Raw genomic sequence first — 18,862 nt, forward strand, 5'->3', positions numbered from 1 at the left:
AATTGATATTTTGAAAATAGCAATCACAAAAGTAGGCAATATCTAGTACTTTAACAAAATACCATAAGTTTAAGGAAGTTGAGTCAAGATACTTGCCCATGCGTTTGAGCATTTTGTGACACGCCCTTGGCTATTATGTGAAACCCTGCCTTGTTAAACCTACTGATCTGCTAGATAGCGTTAAATGTCCTTCTCTAGTGGGTTCTGCATGGTCACATAGTCTATTTCCGATGGCATTAATTTTCAGACAGGTGTTAAAAACATCACAACTTGAGCCCCTATTGATATTTGAAGTCCATGGGAGATCAGTTCAATGTATGTATTTAAAGGTACATTTTCTTTACCACATAGCAACATATCACCTTGCGGTCTCTTTCAATGGTGGACTGTTCAAGTACATGCGAGCAGCAGGTGGGACCACACACTAGCGGGATCAGCAGGTTGCCCTTAAGAAGGAACCACCACACAAGTGAGTTCTCAATACGCCCTTGTCCTTGGAGTAACCAGGCAGTTCAGTATGGGTGGATGATCGCATTACCTGTCACAAGACACGGTACCAGGGCCCTCCCCTTATGGTTATAATATCTAAACAAAAGAATCCAAATTTACAGTTTTTGCTTAAAAAGGGCAGAGAAAATCATTCATCGAGGTGGATGCTCCACCATTGTTGCCCCTCCGCACTTTGGTCACTGCAGGGTACACACGGCGGGCTCCCCCTGGAGGACTTTTAAAAGGAGTGAAGAATGTGTGCTTAGAGAAAACCCTTAACAATGGATCCTTCTATTTTGGTGTGGTCATAAGCCTTTTAAGAAGAGTCCTAGCACCTAGTTATCTTGGGACAGGTGTTGCGGTAATGCATAGTACTAAGGGATGATATTGCTTGACACATTACAGTAATCATTTTCCTTTCCCTCCCCCTTGTTTACACATCAACTAGTTCTGTATGTGGCCAGCATCCACCTTGCAGGAGGTTATTGCCCTTTATTGGGGTTCCGGGATTTCCACTGGGGACAGTTTCATACTTTGATGGTCTTGCTTCTCAGCTTCGTCATTGGGTCATGAGCCTGGCATTGCCTGATGCAATATTTTGACGCAGTGTGCTTTAGTGTGGGACTCGTTTCCACAGGCGCTCATGAGCTGTACTCCATTAGTATCTGTATACTGAACTGATTTCTTTTATTTACAAATGTATACTGCAATGCATCCTCTCTGTTGAGTAGTAGCAGTGCTATTTGATTTCTTGTTAGTGGTCTGTTTTCAGGTCATCATAAGCTTCTGAACATCAAATGCTTTGGAATGATGTCTTCTTACCAATCCTACTATCATCTGCTTGAGAAAGGAAATAACTGGTCCAACCAAACACTAAGAGCCTCATTGCGTCAGTTTTGCGCTTCCTATGCATCACTTTTTGTGACGCATCGGCGGCGTAAAACATGCCTCACATTGCGCACTATTTGCAAAATGACGCATGAAAGCAGATGCATCGCTTTCTAAACCCCTGTGCTACATTATACCTCCGGCAGGTATAATGTATGCAGGGGGGGCGTTCCCCCGCAAAAAGCCAAGTAGAAGTGACGCAGTGAAATCTATGAGATTTCACTGTGTCACTTCTAGGACGCCGTCGCATCAAAATCTTGCGCCTGCCTCACAGCAGGCGTAAGACCGACGCAGACCCTTTCACATGGGGCTTGACCCATGTGAAAGGACGCATTGCTGGAGTTGCGTCACTTTTGTGACACACTCCAGCAATTCGTCACTTTTGCGCTTACAGATACGTCAGAAATACTGACGTATCTATAACTCCTTGCGACATGATGCGTCATACTATAAATATGACGCATCAGGTATGTCGCAAGGAGTACGCACTGAGAAGTGACGCACCGCTGCTTCCACGGAGTGATGCGTCATTTCTCATAAATGAGGCTCTAAGACTTTCTGCCAGATGAGTGGGCATCAGTGCTTTTCGAGTTCCTATAGCCGGCGAAAGACTTAACCTATTTCAGGGGCGCTTCCCTTTACCTGCATGGCAGGCTTATTTCTATTGAGGCACAAGAAGTGCACCTACATTCATAACCTATGGTAATGAACCATTTTGGTTTGCTGATCAGTGCTACTATGCAGCCTGTGAGGAGTCTAGATAACACCAACACACATCTTCATCATCATAATCATCTTTATTTATTTGGTCATTCAAAGACCATAAAATGCAATAGAATTCCATAAAATACTAACAAGACATATTAAAGTCCATTACCACATAAAATTGATTAAAACATGACCGTGAGAAGTAAAACATCATACAGGAGTGCCAGTTCATGCAATGGTTGCAGAGCCCTGGTGTATTGATCACTGTATATATGTCGCAATCGCAAAAACATATATCTATAGATGATAAAGTTTGAAAAACTCCATGGCGGCCCTACAGTTTGCTTTCTTGAGGAAGGGTAAAATAAGCACTTTCTTTAATGGAGAATATCATTCTCAGAAAAGGATAAAGTTTATTCTGCTTAGTTTAGACTGACCATCACATGGGCAGGCAGGTAAGTTGGTGGCAAACGCACCTTGCCTCGGTTGCCCTACAAGGGAATGTGCAATATTCAGACGTAGTCTGATAAGAAAGTACCTGTGGCGTAGGTTGCTAACCCGGGTCAAATAAGGCTCAATACCGCAGCACGTGCTGATCCGAGCATATGCAGCAACTGTAGCCATTTTTGCTTTTTTTAACATTCTTTCCTCTGCACATTTAGCTAAAAATAATTTCGTGAGGAGGAACATGGCGGCGGCAGGCTGACGGCTGCTGCGGAGCTCCTGCACTCCGAAGCACGTTAGACAACACTCGGATGTTTTTTTCCCCCGTGTTTGAGAGAAGATCGTGTCCAAATATGCGGTGAGGACAATTTATTTGCGGGGTACATTAAATTTTCCCCTGTTTGTTTTTTTCGGAGGCTGGTGAATGCGCGAGTGCGCGAGGGCGCTAGGACCCTGCGGGATGCCGGAGCGGTGTTACGCAAGGGTAGCTGAGACGGGACAGCTGTGCCGGATTTGGAGCTACCGGCTGTGAAAGTTAGCGGCTAAACAGACTGCCGAGGCTATACGAGAGCCCCGAGTCAGCCGCAGGAGTCTCTGGCTTCGTTCCAGGGAGGCGCTTTTCTCCCGAGTGAAAGGTCCGGTAGGCTGGGGGACCTATGCAACGTTAAACAGCGGTAAGGTGGTTTTCGGAGGGGTGGACTGCATGGACTGCATGGAGGCAGTTAATACTAAACCAATCTGCCAAAGTGATTGCGATAAATCAGTTAGAGACGTTAAGGTTGGCAGTACAGAAGGGGAGGCGTGTGTTGACCACCATCGAAAAAAGGACAATTCAGCTAAAGGAAGAACGGGAGAAGTAAGAAATAGGTATCAGTTAAGGTCAAAACAAGAGCTGAGGAAACAAGGGGTCTGGGACTCTGCTGATACTGCTGAAAGAGGAGGGCCGACGCCCGTTTCTCCATATAAACAAAAGAAGAAAGGCGGAGTAAGAAAGGGAGGGTCAGCAAAGGCGATAAAGCAGCTACAAGCGCCAAAAGGTACTCCTTTACTTTAAAATAATGGAACAGACAGTGAACTCTAAGGAAAGCGCAATAAACAAGGCAGAAACTAAATTAGGCTCTGAAGTAGCTGATACAGCCCGGACGGATGGTGTACTTACTCCCTCATTCCCTCCTACTCTACCCCTGTGTAACAAGTATGCAGTACTGGAGCCAGCCCCCAGCGAGGGAGAACTGGGGTAGTAACACAGACCAGCCTTGATCATGATTTAGGCTCAAGTTCAGGCTCAGGCTTAGGCTCGGGCGCAGTCGTCCCAGCGGTCTCAGTGGGTGAAGTCCCCATTCTGCCTATTGTCCCAATAATGCAAGCCTCGTTGAGTTCTGTTGTGACCTCTCCTTTCCCAGCCCTTCATATTGCTCATGCCGAATCTATATCTCCCCCCCCCCAATATATAACATACATAGTTCGACCCCTCAGCCTAACGGAACTGATAGACCGAATGGGATTGAGACTGAGAGGGACAGACTTGGCTCTTTATTTAAATCATTGAGAGAGGATTTGCTGGGCAAGTTCGAGATCTCTGAGAGAAACCTAAGGGGGCTACACGATAGATTTGATGTCTTAGAGACGAAGCTAGAGGAAATCACTGCCAGGACTAGTGTATTGGAGAGCAAAGTTACTGTACTTTCAGAAACTTCAAAGGGGAATTCCAAGGATATAGAAGCTATCAAAGCCCAAAATCGGGCATTGACGATGGATCTGGAAAAACTGGAAACGCAGAGCCGACGCAATAACCTCAGGATTCTCAAAATTCCAGAAAGGGTCGAGGTGGAAGATATTAAGGGATTTGTATGTAGACTACTCCGGGAAGATATACTAAAGGATCGGCTGGATATTGATCTAGAAGCCGAGATCCAGCGAGTACATAGAGACCCTTATAGGTTACATCCGGATCGTAAGGCACCAAGGAAGATCTTGGTTTGTTTTCAAACCTACAGTGTTAAAGAACTAATTCTCACTAGGTGTCTAGCACGTACCTCTCTCCACTATCGCGCCAACCCCTATCAAATCAGATCTGACATAGGCGGAAAGACCGCTCAAAGGCAATGGGAGCTGGGTTCAAGGATGCCAGAGTTACGTTCATTTGGAGCCCAGGTCCAAATGAAGTTCCCCGCTTTATTAAAAATAATGTGGAATAATAAGATGTACACCTGTCATTTCCCAGAAGAAGTCGACGATTTATTAGTAAAAATGAGAAAGTAGCTAATCCCTTATTAGAACAGTACTTATTGGACACTGGATACTGACGACTGGAGAAAAAAAAAAAAGGGGAACTTACTTAATCACTTAATTAAGAAATAATTTGGTTTCTTCTATGGGGATCTTTAAGGTGGAATGGGGGAAAGACTGTTGTCTAGTTTCACTTAAGAAGGTGTCTTGGGGTGCAGGGCCTCCTAAGGTGTGTCTACGCCAAACAGGAAGGTTGGGTTCCTCGGGGGGCGGGAAGGGTGGGGTCACAGGGGGGAAGGGAAGAAACAAATTAAAATGTCCTTATCTGCTATAAGTTTCTATATTCTTAAACTCAAATATGAACACAGGCCACTACTGCTTATAGGTGCGTAACTAAAGTATCATGGTTTTAAATATGACATCTAGTAGTAAATTCCTTTCCTGGAATTTGAATGGTATAGGGAGTCGAAAGAAACAATAAAGAGTCTGCGATTTAAAAAAAAATTCTGAAGCCCATGTATATCTTTTACAAGAAACGCATCTGGAAGCAGAAGCGTGTAGGAAAGTATTCATGAAACTCAACTGGGTTCAGGAAATTCTTTGCTCTAAGCAAACTGGTTCTACAAGAGGGGTAGCTATAATGGTACGTGCCAATAAGGGGATTAGGGTTCATGACTGGGGCACGGATCAGTCTGGACGATGGATGGCGGCAGTCCTTTCGATTGGTAGCTCTAATTTTTTATGCGCTGTTTACTATGGTCCTAACGAAGATAATGCCTGTTTCCTTCAAAAGTTGGAGCAATATATGATACAACATACAGCTCCAGTCATACTAGGAGGTGATTTCAATCTCATAATGGATCCTCAATTAGACCGCACCTCTAAAGTTAAATACAATTCCCCAAATAAATCCCTTCTAACTTTAAAGAACGTTATGAAAGATTTTTCACTACAGGATGTTTGGAGAGTTAAGCATGGCAATCTTAGTGAGTATTCCTTTTATAATAAAAAGTATAGTCAGTTTTCCAGAATAGATTTTTTTTGCTAGATCCATCATTTTTGTCCAATATTGTTTCAATTTCACATATCCCAGTAGGGTTGTCAGATCATTCGGTGGTCGAGTTAAAGATAACCTTTAAAATCAGCCCCTCAGAACGTAGGTGGACACTTGATAGGACCATCCTGTTAAACGATGAGATTAAAAATAAAATCAAGGTGAGTCTATTGGAGTTTTTTTTGTTCAATGAAGGAACGGCTTCAGATCAAACTGTATGGGACACACTTAAGTTGTATCTAAGAGGAATCTATGGTTCTCATATGGCTTTAAATAGAAACTCAAGAAAGAAAAGGATATTCATTATCTAGACTTAATTAAAACAAAGGAACTAAAATTACAGCAGGCTGCTTTGGATGATAGAACTAGTATACCGGGTCTTGAAAAAGAAATATTAGAGTACAGACAGGCTTTAAAGCTCGAGCCGATAAGATAATTAAAGATAGGTGGGAAGTAAGCAAGCTCCGTAATTTTGAGTACGGAGAGAAGTGTGGTTCCCTGTTAGCCTGGAAGGCAAGGTCAGAGCGGAGCAGAAATAATATAAATGTTTTAACTCAGCGTAGTACTGGGTTGCCTTTAGTTGAAGACACAGAGATAAAGGGAGAGGCTAGAGGCTTTATGGAGGAAATCTATCAGGAAAAGAATTTACTGGGGTTGGTAGAGCTGGAAAATTGGTGGGCCTTGAGAGAGTTACCTCGGTTGAGCGATTCGGATAAAACTTTTTTAGTCACTGAGATCACGGAGGGAGAGGTAAGGTTACAGTTGAAAAAAATGGCTAGAAATAAGGCCTCTGGTCCTGATGGATTGCCGACCGAGGTATATAAAGATAATTTAGAAGAAGTGATAGCCCCATTATTGAGACTCTTTAATAAAATATTTTTGGAGGGGGAATGTACCCCAGCCGCACGGTCAGAAGCTACAATTTCCCTCATAGCTAAACCGAACAAAGACCCAAAAAAGATAGAGTCTTATCGACCCATCTCTCTCCTAAGCTCAGACTCAAAAATCTACTCTGGTATACTTGCATCTAGATTGGCTAAGATAATTAAGTCTATTATTCACTTGGATCAGAGGGGGTTTATTCCCGGCCGTCAATTAAATGAACTGACATTTCAAGTTATTGGAGCAATAGATATAGCAATTGAAAAGAAAATGCCGCTTACTATTGTGGCAATTGACGTCGCAAAGGCGTTCGATCAAGTTAACTGGCAATTTCTATGAAAGACCATGACAAAATTTGGTTTTCCAGATTTGTTCATTAAAGGGATTGAGACATTATACAGGAGTCCCCGGGCAAAAGTACTGGTCAACGGTAGTTTGTCCGAATGGCTAAACATTTCTAGGGGAACGAGGCAGGGTTGCCCCCTGTCCCCCTTTCTTTTCGATATTTACATTGAGCCTTTTGTCTGTTCTCTGAGACAAGATCCAATAATTAAACCATTTATAATGGGAGACCTGGTGCTCAAGACAGCCCTTTATGCTGATGACCTTCTTCTTTATACAGCTAACCCTGTGGAGGCTATCCCCAGGTTATTTGAATTGGCTGAAAATGTTGGTACTGTGTCGGGGTATAGCGTTAATAAAGATAAAACGGATATAATGAGCTGGAATAACCCCGCCCCGATTCCAGAAGCAAAATCAAAAATTAAATACCTGGGGATCTATCTTACCCACAATCTAGAAGAAGTTCCCAAAACGAGCTGGTCAATGGTTGTTAAGGAAGTTAGGAAGCTTTTGACTAGATGGAACACTCTACCTTTTAACATCTATGGTAGAGTGAACCTAGTTAAAATGATAATACTGCCAAAGGTCTCCTTTTTATTTAACTCCATCCCTTTAAACTTTGATAAAAAGGATATTTCTAAATTGCAAGGCTCTTTTATATGGGCTACCAAGTCTCCGAGAATAGCTTGGAGGAAATTGAGGAGGGGATTGAAATTGGGTGGGCTGGCCCTTCCGGATTTACTTCTTTATTGTTATGGTTTTCAGTTTAAAAATTTCAGACTCCTAGCTAATAAGTTGGACTCCTCATCTCATGGTAGACTTTTTCAGCCTATGCTATCAGACCTACCACATGGCTCGGACTTTTTTCTCTATACATTTGGAGATCAGAAGTTTTTTAAGAAAATTAGTTTGAAGCTTTTACGGACAGCCCTAGACAATTGGCAATTAATACGTAGAATTTTAGACATCCCATACTACCATCCCCAGGCCCCAATATGGGATTCTCCTGGTACTCCGGAATGTTTAATGGACCAACTTGCCATTCAACTGAGAACAGCAGGCCTCACGAAATGGGGGGAATTGTGTAACAACTCAACATTATTAAGTTGGGAATCCCTATCAAACTTAACAGAAGGCACCATCATGAGATTTAAATTTTATATGCTATCTGCCTGGTGGGGGAGCCAGAATTGGACAAATGAGGAGGAGAGCTCTATTTTTGAATCAATCAGTAGGGAGAAGGGATGGAAAGGCGAGGTAGCTTTATGGTATGGGACATTGGTGGGAACAAAAGTTAATCTAGAGGCTGAAATCACTAAGTTATGGGATAATTCTACTGTACAGATCCCAGGAGACCTACTAAAAGTCTGGAAGGACTCTTTTACACTCTCTCAAAAAATTATAAAACCATCAAATTTGAGAAGAAACCACCTGTTTACGGTGTATAGGGCTTACTGGACGCCTGCGAAACTTTCTAAAATTGCAACTGAAGAATACTTATGCCCAAGATGCAGGTTTCCAGCAGCAGACGATGGACATATGTTTGTCGAATGCCCTGAAATAGCTATCTACTGGAGACAGGTGTGTGGGTTCCTTGAAGAGGTGTTGTCACTACCAATAACTTATAGTCATAGATTAGTTTTGTTTGGTCTCCCCTATGATTATGATATAAAAAGTTGTACCTCACAGTTAATTTTCTATGTAGTTGTCATCGCCAGGAGGGAGATCTGTAAAGAGTGGAATTCGGAAAATCCTCCCAAATTTGCAGACTGTTTAAGAAATATCATGGCAGTGAGTCGTACAGATATGTTGTGTGGTGGGGAAAATTCCATTAAGCTCTGGTCTGCATTAAAAGCATGGTGTGAGAAATAATATCAATAAGTCCAATGATTATGCCAGAGGTTAAGTGGTCCTATCCTCCCAAAGTGGCAAGTAACATCGGTAGTGGGAGTTGGATTGGAAACGACCTACCTTTGGGAAATCTCTTACGGCTATCCACAAACTTAAGGGCTGGAGAGGTTGGTTTGTGTCAGTGGCCTGGAGTAAGCCTATCTAGAGTTAACATCTACTGGTGGCATGTATGAGGACAAAAAAAAAAAAAAAATAATTTCTTCAGTGGTCTAGAAAACCTGGATGTAAAAGGATGGGTCAAAAACAGCTCCTCTTGGTCCAACCAGTTACAAGTCTTATGTATATATGGGATCCATGGGATTTTTTAACTCTTTCCATTTACAAGCAATCACCTAAGATTGCAAGGTTTAATATAGTTTCTTCCTACCAGATTTTCACCCATAACATGAGCGGTTGTAGCCTAACTGAATAGCATATGTGCCCCAATTCGAGTTCCATATGGTACATACAATTACTGGTGGTCTTGGGGGATGCCAGCAACCTTTTAATAAACCATTGTCTACCTTTTCCAGACCTGTTTGATTACAGAAACCCCAAACACCAGCCCCATGTGTTGTGGCCGGGCAACCTTTAGCTTTATAAATTAGTATCGCATCATTGTGTGGCTTGCTATGTACTATGGCTGCAAAACCCAAAACTGCTTCAATACTTCTAGCTAATGTAGCTGCCTGGCTGCTTCCAAAGAGTCCCACAACAGTCTATCATCAAATAATATTCCCAAATATGGATACAACAAGACCTTTCTGATTTTGGCGCCATTAAAAAGAAAGGCGTATTATCCCTCGTTCGAGATCAAAAAATCATTATATGTGTTTTGGATTGATTGGTCATTAAATCTAAGCTACTCAAACACATAGAACTGATCTAATAAATAAGCGTAAACTAAGGCCGGTACACTATGTTTGCCAACCATAGGGTAATCGACTCTAAATTTCTGTAGATTTTTTCCAGGCTATTAACATATAAAGAGAAGAGGAAGGGGGCCAATGCGCATCACTGGCGCACACCGTGGGTCGAGTTTGGAATTGTCTGGTACTTCACCTGCTGGACCATACTTGATGCTAGCTGTTACATGCAGGTGTAGGTCTCTTAAACGGCTTATGATACTGGGCTCGACCTCCAGCGCCATCATAATTTCCCAGCGTTTCGACCTATTGATGGAGTCGAATGGCCGAGCTCAGATCCATGAAAAGTGCATACATTTTACCTACCTCTGCTATCCTATATTTATTAATTAGTAGGTAAAGATTGAAGCATTGTTCTACAGTCCCAAGGACAGCATGAAACCCAAATGGAGTCCCAAGATCACATTATTTTCCTTTGCTCAGTTTTGAATGAGCTCCAGCAGGCTCCTGTCATATTTTTAGCAGTGGAATTTACTAAAGAAAGTGGGCAATAGCACTTTGGGTCCACCTTAGATTCTTTTTTGAAGACGGGACAATTGTTGCGTGAGAGCAGATCTAGGTTGGGACAGTAACTAAGGGAGCCTTGGGAACATTTGTAAGGAGCTGAGCCCTGAGGGAAAGATTTGCCTTGAAAAGATTTGCTGGTATCCCATCCGGGCATGGGGCTTTTGTAGTGGGGCATTTATTAATAGCTTCTAACATACCAGATATTTGAATCTCAAGGGTGCAGAGGGGTTGCATAGGGCAGTTAAAGATGCAAGTGGAAGATTTTGGGTCATAGTTAGAACATTACCAATAGTGGAGGCAGAGTCTGAGCATAATTGGTAGAAATGCTCTACCCAAGCCTCCGGGGAAATCACTGTATCAATCCTAGTGTGATTGGCCGTCTCCACGTAATTCCCATTGACTGTTTGCCAGAAAAGCTTACTATTTCTGACCTCACAAGCTTTAACCAGATCAATGTAGGCCTCTTCCCCTAATGTTCTTTTTTGGGTGACTGTAGCAGCCGTATACCTCTTTCCTACACAGGTTAATCACTATGGATCCTTTGGCACAGCTTCAAGTGCCAGCAACAACTATTAAGATGGGTGTTTATCGAGTGATCCCACATAGTCTATCAAAGCTGCTGATTATCTTAAGCCCCCCTTCTTGTTCACCTCCAGGCACTTGGTAAAGTCACAACATGTTACAGCTATTAAATTTGAGAGGCACAAAGGTTTGTCTACTCTCTCCCAGGATTTTTTTAGGAAGAGAGTTTAGCACATCCACTTTGTCCTTAGCAGTGAACCTTGAGAAGGAAGGCATGCACCATTTCTTTGAAATATTGAGCAAATACATCTATGTACTTCAATAATGGTGTGGGGATGCTTGAGTTTGCCAAATAGAAAAGTTTCTTTCTGCTTAGTCTACAATGGGCAGTGTCAAGTGTCTATACTTTGGCACTGCAAGGTGGACTTATACCAGAGTGATGGGTATAAAGGGTGAGACTTTGGAGTTGTATCATATAGAGATACAGTTTTTACATTGATCATTATTACAAAGATCCCAATCGAGTTGTGAGCTATAACATGATGATTGCTCTTAAGCAGTATGGTTCGGTCATTTCATAATATATATTGAAATGCTCTCTCATATTATGCCACTTTGTGGCATTTTGTGGACTTGTAATCCCTCATGCTTTTTGCATCTGTTTTTGCCAATTTTCGTGGTCTTCCACCAACTTTCATAGGTTATGCATGCTTTCTCTTAGTCGAAAAAGTGGTTGCCTCATCCCTGCTTTTACTAGGAATCTCCACCAACCCATTAAATAATCCAGTTTGGCACTGTAAGGTGCACAGGGGGTCCTTGGACAAAGAGCTACAACGGGTTGGTATTTTTCTTCCTTTGGGATTAGATATTTGGATGTCTGGGGCTAATATCTGTAAAGCAAGATACTGAGTCAGATTCAACACTCCTATGTGGTGGTATTAAGTCACGTAAAATCAGCAAATTAGCGCAACGGCTTAAAAAATGATTTACTTTCCAGGGTAAAACCTTTTTTTGCTGGAAGTAGCCCTAAAAGAAACAAAAATAGTGCTTTGTACCTCTTTGTGTTACTGTGCATCCAATGGGCATCCCATGGGTCGTACATCGAGTCCCCATGCTACCACGCCATTTTTTTTTACTTAAAACCCTATCTCGTAATTGGTAGTCATGGTTTTGCACTAAAAACTAATGTCCCCATGAGGCAAGCATGAACAAGAAGAATTTTTTTTATTTCTCCTAACTTTTCACATATTTAACTTATGTTGCAATGTACGCCACACATCCAATGTGTGAAAAGGTTTGAAGTTAGTCTAAGTGTAGTACTTTTTACAGAACGCATACCCTTCAAGTAAAAACCTACACTAGACATCATGTAAACACCTCTTCACTACAGTGCTAAAATGTAGGCGTTTGGCACTACGCAGCCTGTTTATGTACCAGTGCTGGGGAAGAGAGCAGCAGCACCATATGTTAGTAAATATGGCTCTGCCCTGCCCTCTCCTGCTTTTTAAAACAGCAAAGCAAAAGCTTGGTGTGATGCATTGCCCTATATCATTTTCCAATCTGTGCCAAAATATTTTAGATTTTATTCTGAGGCTCACCTCGGGCTAGAGGGCCTTTTCGGCAGAATCTATTTCTACAGGTTTAGCTATCCTGGAATGATTGAGAGAATTTAAAATAATAGGGACCCATTCACAATTGTAAACGAACACATAAGTAAATCTACATGCGTAACTTTACTCTAAGTTACTACAAAGTGTGGACTCACTGCGGTACTTAATTTGTAAAGAAAGAAGTGCTTGGTCCCTTGTCAGCAGGTCACTGCACCTTGCACCGATTGCTCCCACTAGCCCTGCCAGTAATAGCACTATCACTATTAGTCCTCACACTCATGCAAGTGTTACAATTCAGACTAAATGGCAGGTATTCAAAAAATAAGACAAACAGCGCCACCATGTGGCAGGATGTCATAAGAGCCAGTGTTGACAATAGCACTAGTGCCTAACACCGTAAACCACCGGCTCAAATTAAGCACTGACTTACTGTCTCTTCACACTCAGGTTAAGAGGTTAAGGGCCATATTTATGTAAATACTATTTACCGATTCTAAAATACCGAATTTTACCGATTCGGTATGTTAGAATCTGTAAATGGTATGTAGGTATAGATTAGGTAATTTTAACCGAATTGGTAAAATTCGGTAAATACCGATTCGGTATATACCGATTCGGTATTCCCCATTCATTCCTATGGGCCTCGAGGCCCATAGGAATGAATGGGAATTACCGATTCGGTAAATACCGAATCAGTAATAGGGAGCACATATTCAAGGGTGGCAGGGTGTCACATTGACACCCTGTTGCACCCCTGAATCGTGCATGTGTGCACATGTGGCACACATACATGCCCTATGGGCATGTATGTCTGCCACATCGCACTGTTGTAAAAGCAAAACATTTGCTTTTTCTAAGGTTTTCAATATTTACCACAAAATAACGAATCCTTAACTCAGAAAAGCACTAACTTGAGTGCTCCCTACATTACGGATTTGGTAATTTACCGAATCAGTATGTTAAGAATTCGGTAATTTACCGATTCCTTAAATTATAGATTCGGTAAAATACCGAATCCTACAATCATGCCACCTACATTCCAAATGCCAAATACCGGTCGGTAACGGCCAAAATTTTGTAATTTCGGCCGTTACTGACTGGTATTGGGCCTCCTACATATGGCCCATAGTCTGCATAACTGTAAAATACAACAGTAACGTTACTCTTTCCTAAATTGGCAATCAAAGCAGACCTGATTGATACAGAGATGATGTTCTAGATTATGGCCGCATAAAAACAGTTTTTCATTTTTGCACTTCTTTGACTCCAGTCTGAATGGTGTTCTAGCTGCGAATGTGTTGAGAACCAGTAGAGGTAGTGAGATTGTCAGCTAGATAGACGAGGGCATTAACCCTGAAGGCTTTGTAGATGATGATGCTTATTATGAATATGGTGAGGGCTGGCAAGGGATAGCAGTGGGGGTGTAGCAGGGTGGGGGTAATGAGATTATATTTCTTCATGCCTTTAATGAGGCCTACTGTGGCATGTAGTGTGCCCTTAACAGGGGCCAATGTGGAGACTGGGAGGCTTTGCAGCAGGCAGTTGGCAACATCCAGAAGCAAGAGTATGAATGCTTGAGTGGCAACTCTGAAGACGTTTTTGGGATAAATGTTTTCATTTCCTTCAGTAGACAGAGCTGGTACCATGCGATCTTGGTCTTCTTCGCAATGTGTTCCTTAATGCGGAGGTCGGTGTCTAGGGAGGTCTACACTGACTTACCATTGCGTGAAAGTTGGGGTTCAAATCTGTCCAGGTTTCTTATTGTAGAGGCAGTTTTGGACCAGATGTGTTGCTGTTCTTGCAGAATAGTAGGAATTCTGTGATAGTATGGTTGAGCCTCAAGTAGGTGCTAGACATCTAGGTCTGGATGAGGTACAGGCAGTGTACGAAGTATTGGATGTCTGTATTGGAGGAGGCTTTCAAATTAAATGTTGTACTGCTGCTTATGTGGATTAATACCCTGGTTCACTTCTTTTGTGGTACGATAACCACTTACAGGTGGCCACTCTTAGACTACAAAAGGTTTAGTGTTTTGGTGATTAAGTTCTAGTTGATACATTTTCTTAACCACATTTATTTTTTCTGATAACTCTATAGATGACACATACAATGTAGTTAGCTGTCTCAAAGCCAGAGTGCTCCTGGGTGACCAATCACAGAGTTGTATTACCACAGACTCAGGGGATTATTTAGAATTTAGAGTTTAGAGTTTGGTGGAGCTGCTGCACTTCCATACATTTGTGGTGCTTCCGTGCCACCAATCTCATGGCTCTCCTGCCCCAGTTAGAGGAGGGGAATTTCAGTGTTTCCGATGGTTGAGCCCCAGTTGACTGTGATGTTGGAAACCTTGGAATTGTCGGTTCTCTGCCACAGGGCCGTCAGGTCATAGTGAGGTCAAACCTACCTATACAATGAATCCATGAAACAGTTAGCTGGTAACTTCTGATCAGCAATATAAGAGTGAAAGGAACAGTGGAAGCGTCAGGGAGCTGAGGTTGATTCAATCTTATTTTGAGGTTTCAGTTCACCTAAATCATACATTCAAGAACATAGGCTGGTCAAGAGGTAAGTCACCATTGAGTACACTCATGCTAGACAAGGTGTCCAACTGAAGTGAAATGCGGAATTTGAACATGAATCTAGGTGGTAAACTTGTGTTTTGCAATCGCATTCCATACTTTTTTTTGCCTGTCTACTTTTGGTTAGATTACTTAGTTTCACTATTTCATTAGCTTGCCTAATTCGAGCTACAGGAGGTGTATAGATGTAATTGAGATGACAATAAAGCCACAGAAGAGCCAAGTCTCCATAGGGTTCACCCCACTAGAGGGTGAAGTATTTGTTTTGCAAAGTCATAAATATTCAACAATGTATTTTTGAGCGCACCACACATATCAATATTAAATACTATATTACACTGGTCTTATGTTTTGATTCCTTACCTCTTCTGAGGTTTTCTAAGATCACATACCTTAAGAAATAATATAAATGCTGTCTTGGGTACAAGAATAATTGTAGCACTGGTTGATTTTGATGTAAACAAATAACACATTATAGGATACCTCAACAGAGTGTAGTATTGCATCATAGCAATAGTCAAGATAGCAAAATACTATAAAATTACATAACATTATACAAGCTAGCATAAGTATACACCCTAGCATGTCATAAATCAAATAGTGCAATATTACAACATATGTCAAGGCAAAATATGCAAAATACGTCAGCATCACATAGTATTAAAATATAACATGATCAAGATGAATAATATAACAACATGACATAAGTTAAGATAGCATAATATTACAACATGAGACAACAGGCGAAATTTATTTATTTTTTTGCATTTGTATGGCGCGCAGCTACCCAACAAGGGTTTCCCGGCGCCGATGACAGGGTTGAAGCAATTTTAGGAGGATGGTAAATGATGGTGGATTATTTCTGGAAAGGTCTTTAGGTGTTTTCTGAAGATGTTATACCTGTCTTCTTTGCGGATATGGAGGGGGAGTTTGTTCCAGAGTGTGGGCCCCAGGACAGCGAAAGATCTTCCTCCCATTCTTGCAAGTCTGAACTTTGGGGTGGAAAAGTTTGCAGCACTTTGAGAACGTAGTGCTCTAGCCGGGGTGTAGGGAGTGGCGAGGGTTTGGAGATATTTAGGGGCGGTACCAGATTTGATCCTAAACATATAGCTCAGGGCTTTGAACCTAATGCGGCTTTCCACCCTGAGCCAATGTAGGTCTTTTAAGTGGCTGGACACACTGGAGGTTTTTGGAATATTACAGAGTAGCCTAGCCGCTGAGTTCTGGACCACTTGTAGTCGGTTAATGACAGCTTTGTTTGATCCAAGGTAGAGAATGTTGCCGTAGTCAAGCCTAGATGTAATAAGTGCATTGACTACGGACTTTTGGGTGTCAAGGGGCAACATCCAAAGGATCTTCTTTAACCATTTCAGGATGGTGAAGCAGAGGCCAACTACTTTGTTAGCCTGCTGCTTCATGGACAAGGTGTTGTCGATGGTGACCCCCAGATTTCTAACTTGGGTAGCGGGGGTGGGAATGGAACCAAGCTCGGAGGGCCAGTGAGATGCGTTCCAAAGATCTTTGTTTTTCCCCAGAAGGAGGACCTCGGTCTTGTCTCCGTTCAGTTTCAGCTGGTGTGTGGACATCCAGCTGAAGATGTTTTGGAGACCTTGTTTAAGACGAGATGGGATCAGTGGGTTTGATTCTGACAGGGAGAAGATGATTTGGGAATCATCTGCGTATGTCATGAGTGTGAGGCCAGATTCATCAGCTAGATCTGCCAAAGGCCGGAGGTAGAGATTAAAAAACAGAGGGCTTAGGATGGAGCCCTGTGGTACTCCATGCACCATTATATTTTAATTTCAATAAAACGAGATTGAGATTAAGGTTTTCTGAACTCTTACAAAACCACCTCAACATGAAAAACAAGTAAGTGTTCTTTTTAGATCGAGTTATAAGGAACTGATAAAAGTTTGCTGGTTGTCGACACAAAAGAACATTGATAAGTTAAATATTTTACCTGTGTTCACAGGTAAAGATTATTTCTGCTATTGTGGCTACCCAAGGATAAAAGATTGAGCATTCATGTGAATGATAAGCAATGGATTACAAATTAAGACTTGTTTTGTTCAACAGTATATGATTTTTGGTAATTAAAATATTAAAAGATGTTCTCTAATGGAACACTAATTTCTAGAAAAGTGATCTGAAAATCAAACATAAGGACATGAATCAATGTTCTACATCAAAAGGCGACTCATCATTTCGATCAAGGGTAACTCGGTTTAATTTGTCATTTACTCACTGCTTGTGTCCTATTATCTATAACCTGAGTTCCAAGTTCACTGTCTCTGTTGTGAATATCTTAACATGACTTAATTATTTTCCATCTGATACAATATTTTTAGTTAATGTAAATTTCATTTCACAGATTATCTTCCTGGATCAGGTGAGCAGTAGAGAGCCCCTGAGCCATAAACTACTTGGCAAAAACAAAATCCCTGTACCTTGGAGAATGTGAATTTTTGTTATGTCAGATAATGCAAATGTATGCATGTGAAAGGTGCCGGAAAACGGACACACATTAAATCAGTTCTTACCAGTAGTACCAGTTGTGGTTGGGTCCATTACAGTTTGCCCTGAAAATAAAAATAAAATAAATTAGTAATAAAAAGTAAATTAATCTTTATTGACATTTACAGTATATATTTCAGAAGATACATTTGTAAGATAGTTAGAGCTGCCATTGCTATGCAATTTATTTGTGTCGAAACATTTGCTAACACCGTTCATATGATAAGACGTGGGCTGACCCAGAGGAATGCTATACAGTGATTAGTGGGCACTGGAATGGAGAAAAACTGGTGGTGGCACCCTGGTATCTGCGCCAGGTCTAAAGTCGGCTAGGTTAGACAAGATGGGGGAATGTATTTTACAGACCGCAGAGGCCATCCTGATTTTAGGGGGTGATTTGAAGTGATGTTATAGGGGATATCAATAGAGTTGTGGGGTTGAATCAACAGATTAGGGAGGATATGCGTATGCAGACTTTTGTGGGGGCACTAGGTCTAGTGGACCTTTGGAGGGTTGCTCACCCTGGGGTCAGACAATACTTCTATGTGTTGAACGCTATGTGCGCCATGTCCCGACTGGATTATCTCCTGGTGCCGCAGAGACAGAGGGGAAGATACAAAGGGACAAAAAACTTGACAGGGGGAACTAGATAGGAAACACATTTAATCAAACAATGACTGTAATGTAGATTTGACTCCTATGAATTGGTGTATTGGAACACCAGGAGACATATCATTAAGGTCACCAAACTGTACTTTCTGTTCTTTAAGGAAAACGATGGGACAGTGGAGTCACAGGTTGAAAATCTGGACCCAGAGCCATATTATCGCAAATGTCACAGGTAATAACAGATGGAAAGGAAAGAGAGGACACACTGTAGGGCAAAATAAGGCACGCTATATGAGGTGGGGAACAAAGCTGGCAAGCTATAGGCTTGGTTGACATAGAGGGAAGGCCAATAGTGGGTCAATAGTTTCTGTACTGAGGAGGGCGGAAGGGCAGAGATGGCAGGGAACAATGCAGGTTTTATGGCTAAACTATATACCTCTATATTTCAGATGCATGTGGGGAGTTTTGCAGGGTTTATGAGAGATGTTCCGATCCACTCCAGTGAAAACAAGTCGGTTTTGGAGGGAGATATGGCAGAAGTGGAAATAGCAGAGGCCCTGAAGCAATCCAGGTCCCTAAGGTTTGCCTCTGGAGTTATTAAGTCTATGGGGGAAGGTACCAGAGTGGCTAAAGAATATGTTCGTTGAGGTTTGAGAAGTGAGTACTCTC

At 41.9% G+C, this 18,862-nt stretch overlaps 1 protein-coding gene across 5 annotated transcripts in view; it reads right to left on the reverse strand.

The window, feature by feature from the left end:
• PTPRC (protein tyrosine phosphatase receptor type C) overlaps positions 1–18,862 on the reverse strand; it is a 654,339-nt gene that overhangs the window by 402,280 nt on the left and 233,197 nt on the right. For all 5 annotated transcript variants that reach the window (XM_078641033.1, XM_078641026.1, XM_078641055.1 and 2 more), the window contains one exon: positions 17,611–17,649. In XM_078641033.1, coding sequence (XP_078497159.1) covers positions 17,611–17,649 — 39 coding nt within the window. The remainder of the gene's footprint in view (positions 1–17,610; positions 17,650–18,862) is intronic.

The sequence above is a fragment of the Lissotriton helveticus genome, chromosome 1_1 (assembly GCF_964261635.1).
Source record: "Lissotriton helveticus chromosome 1_1, aLisHel1.1, whole genome shotgun sequence".
NCBI lineage: Eukaryota > Metazoa > Chordata > Amphibia > Caudata > Salamandridae > Lissotriton > Lissotriton helveticus.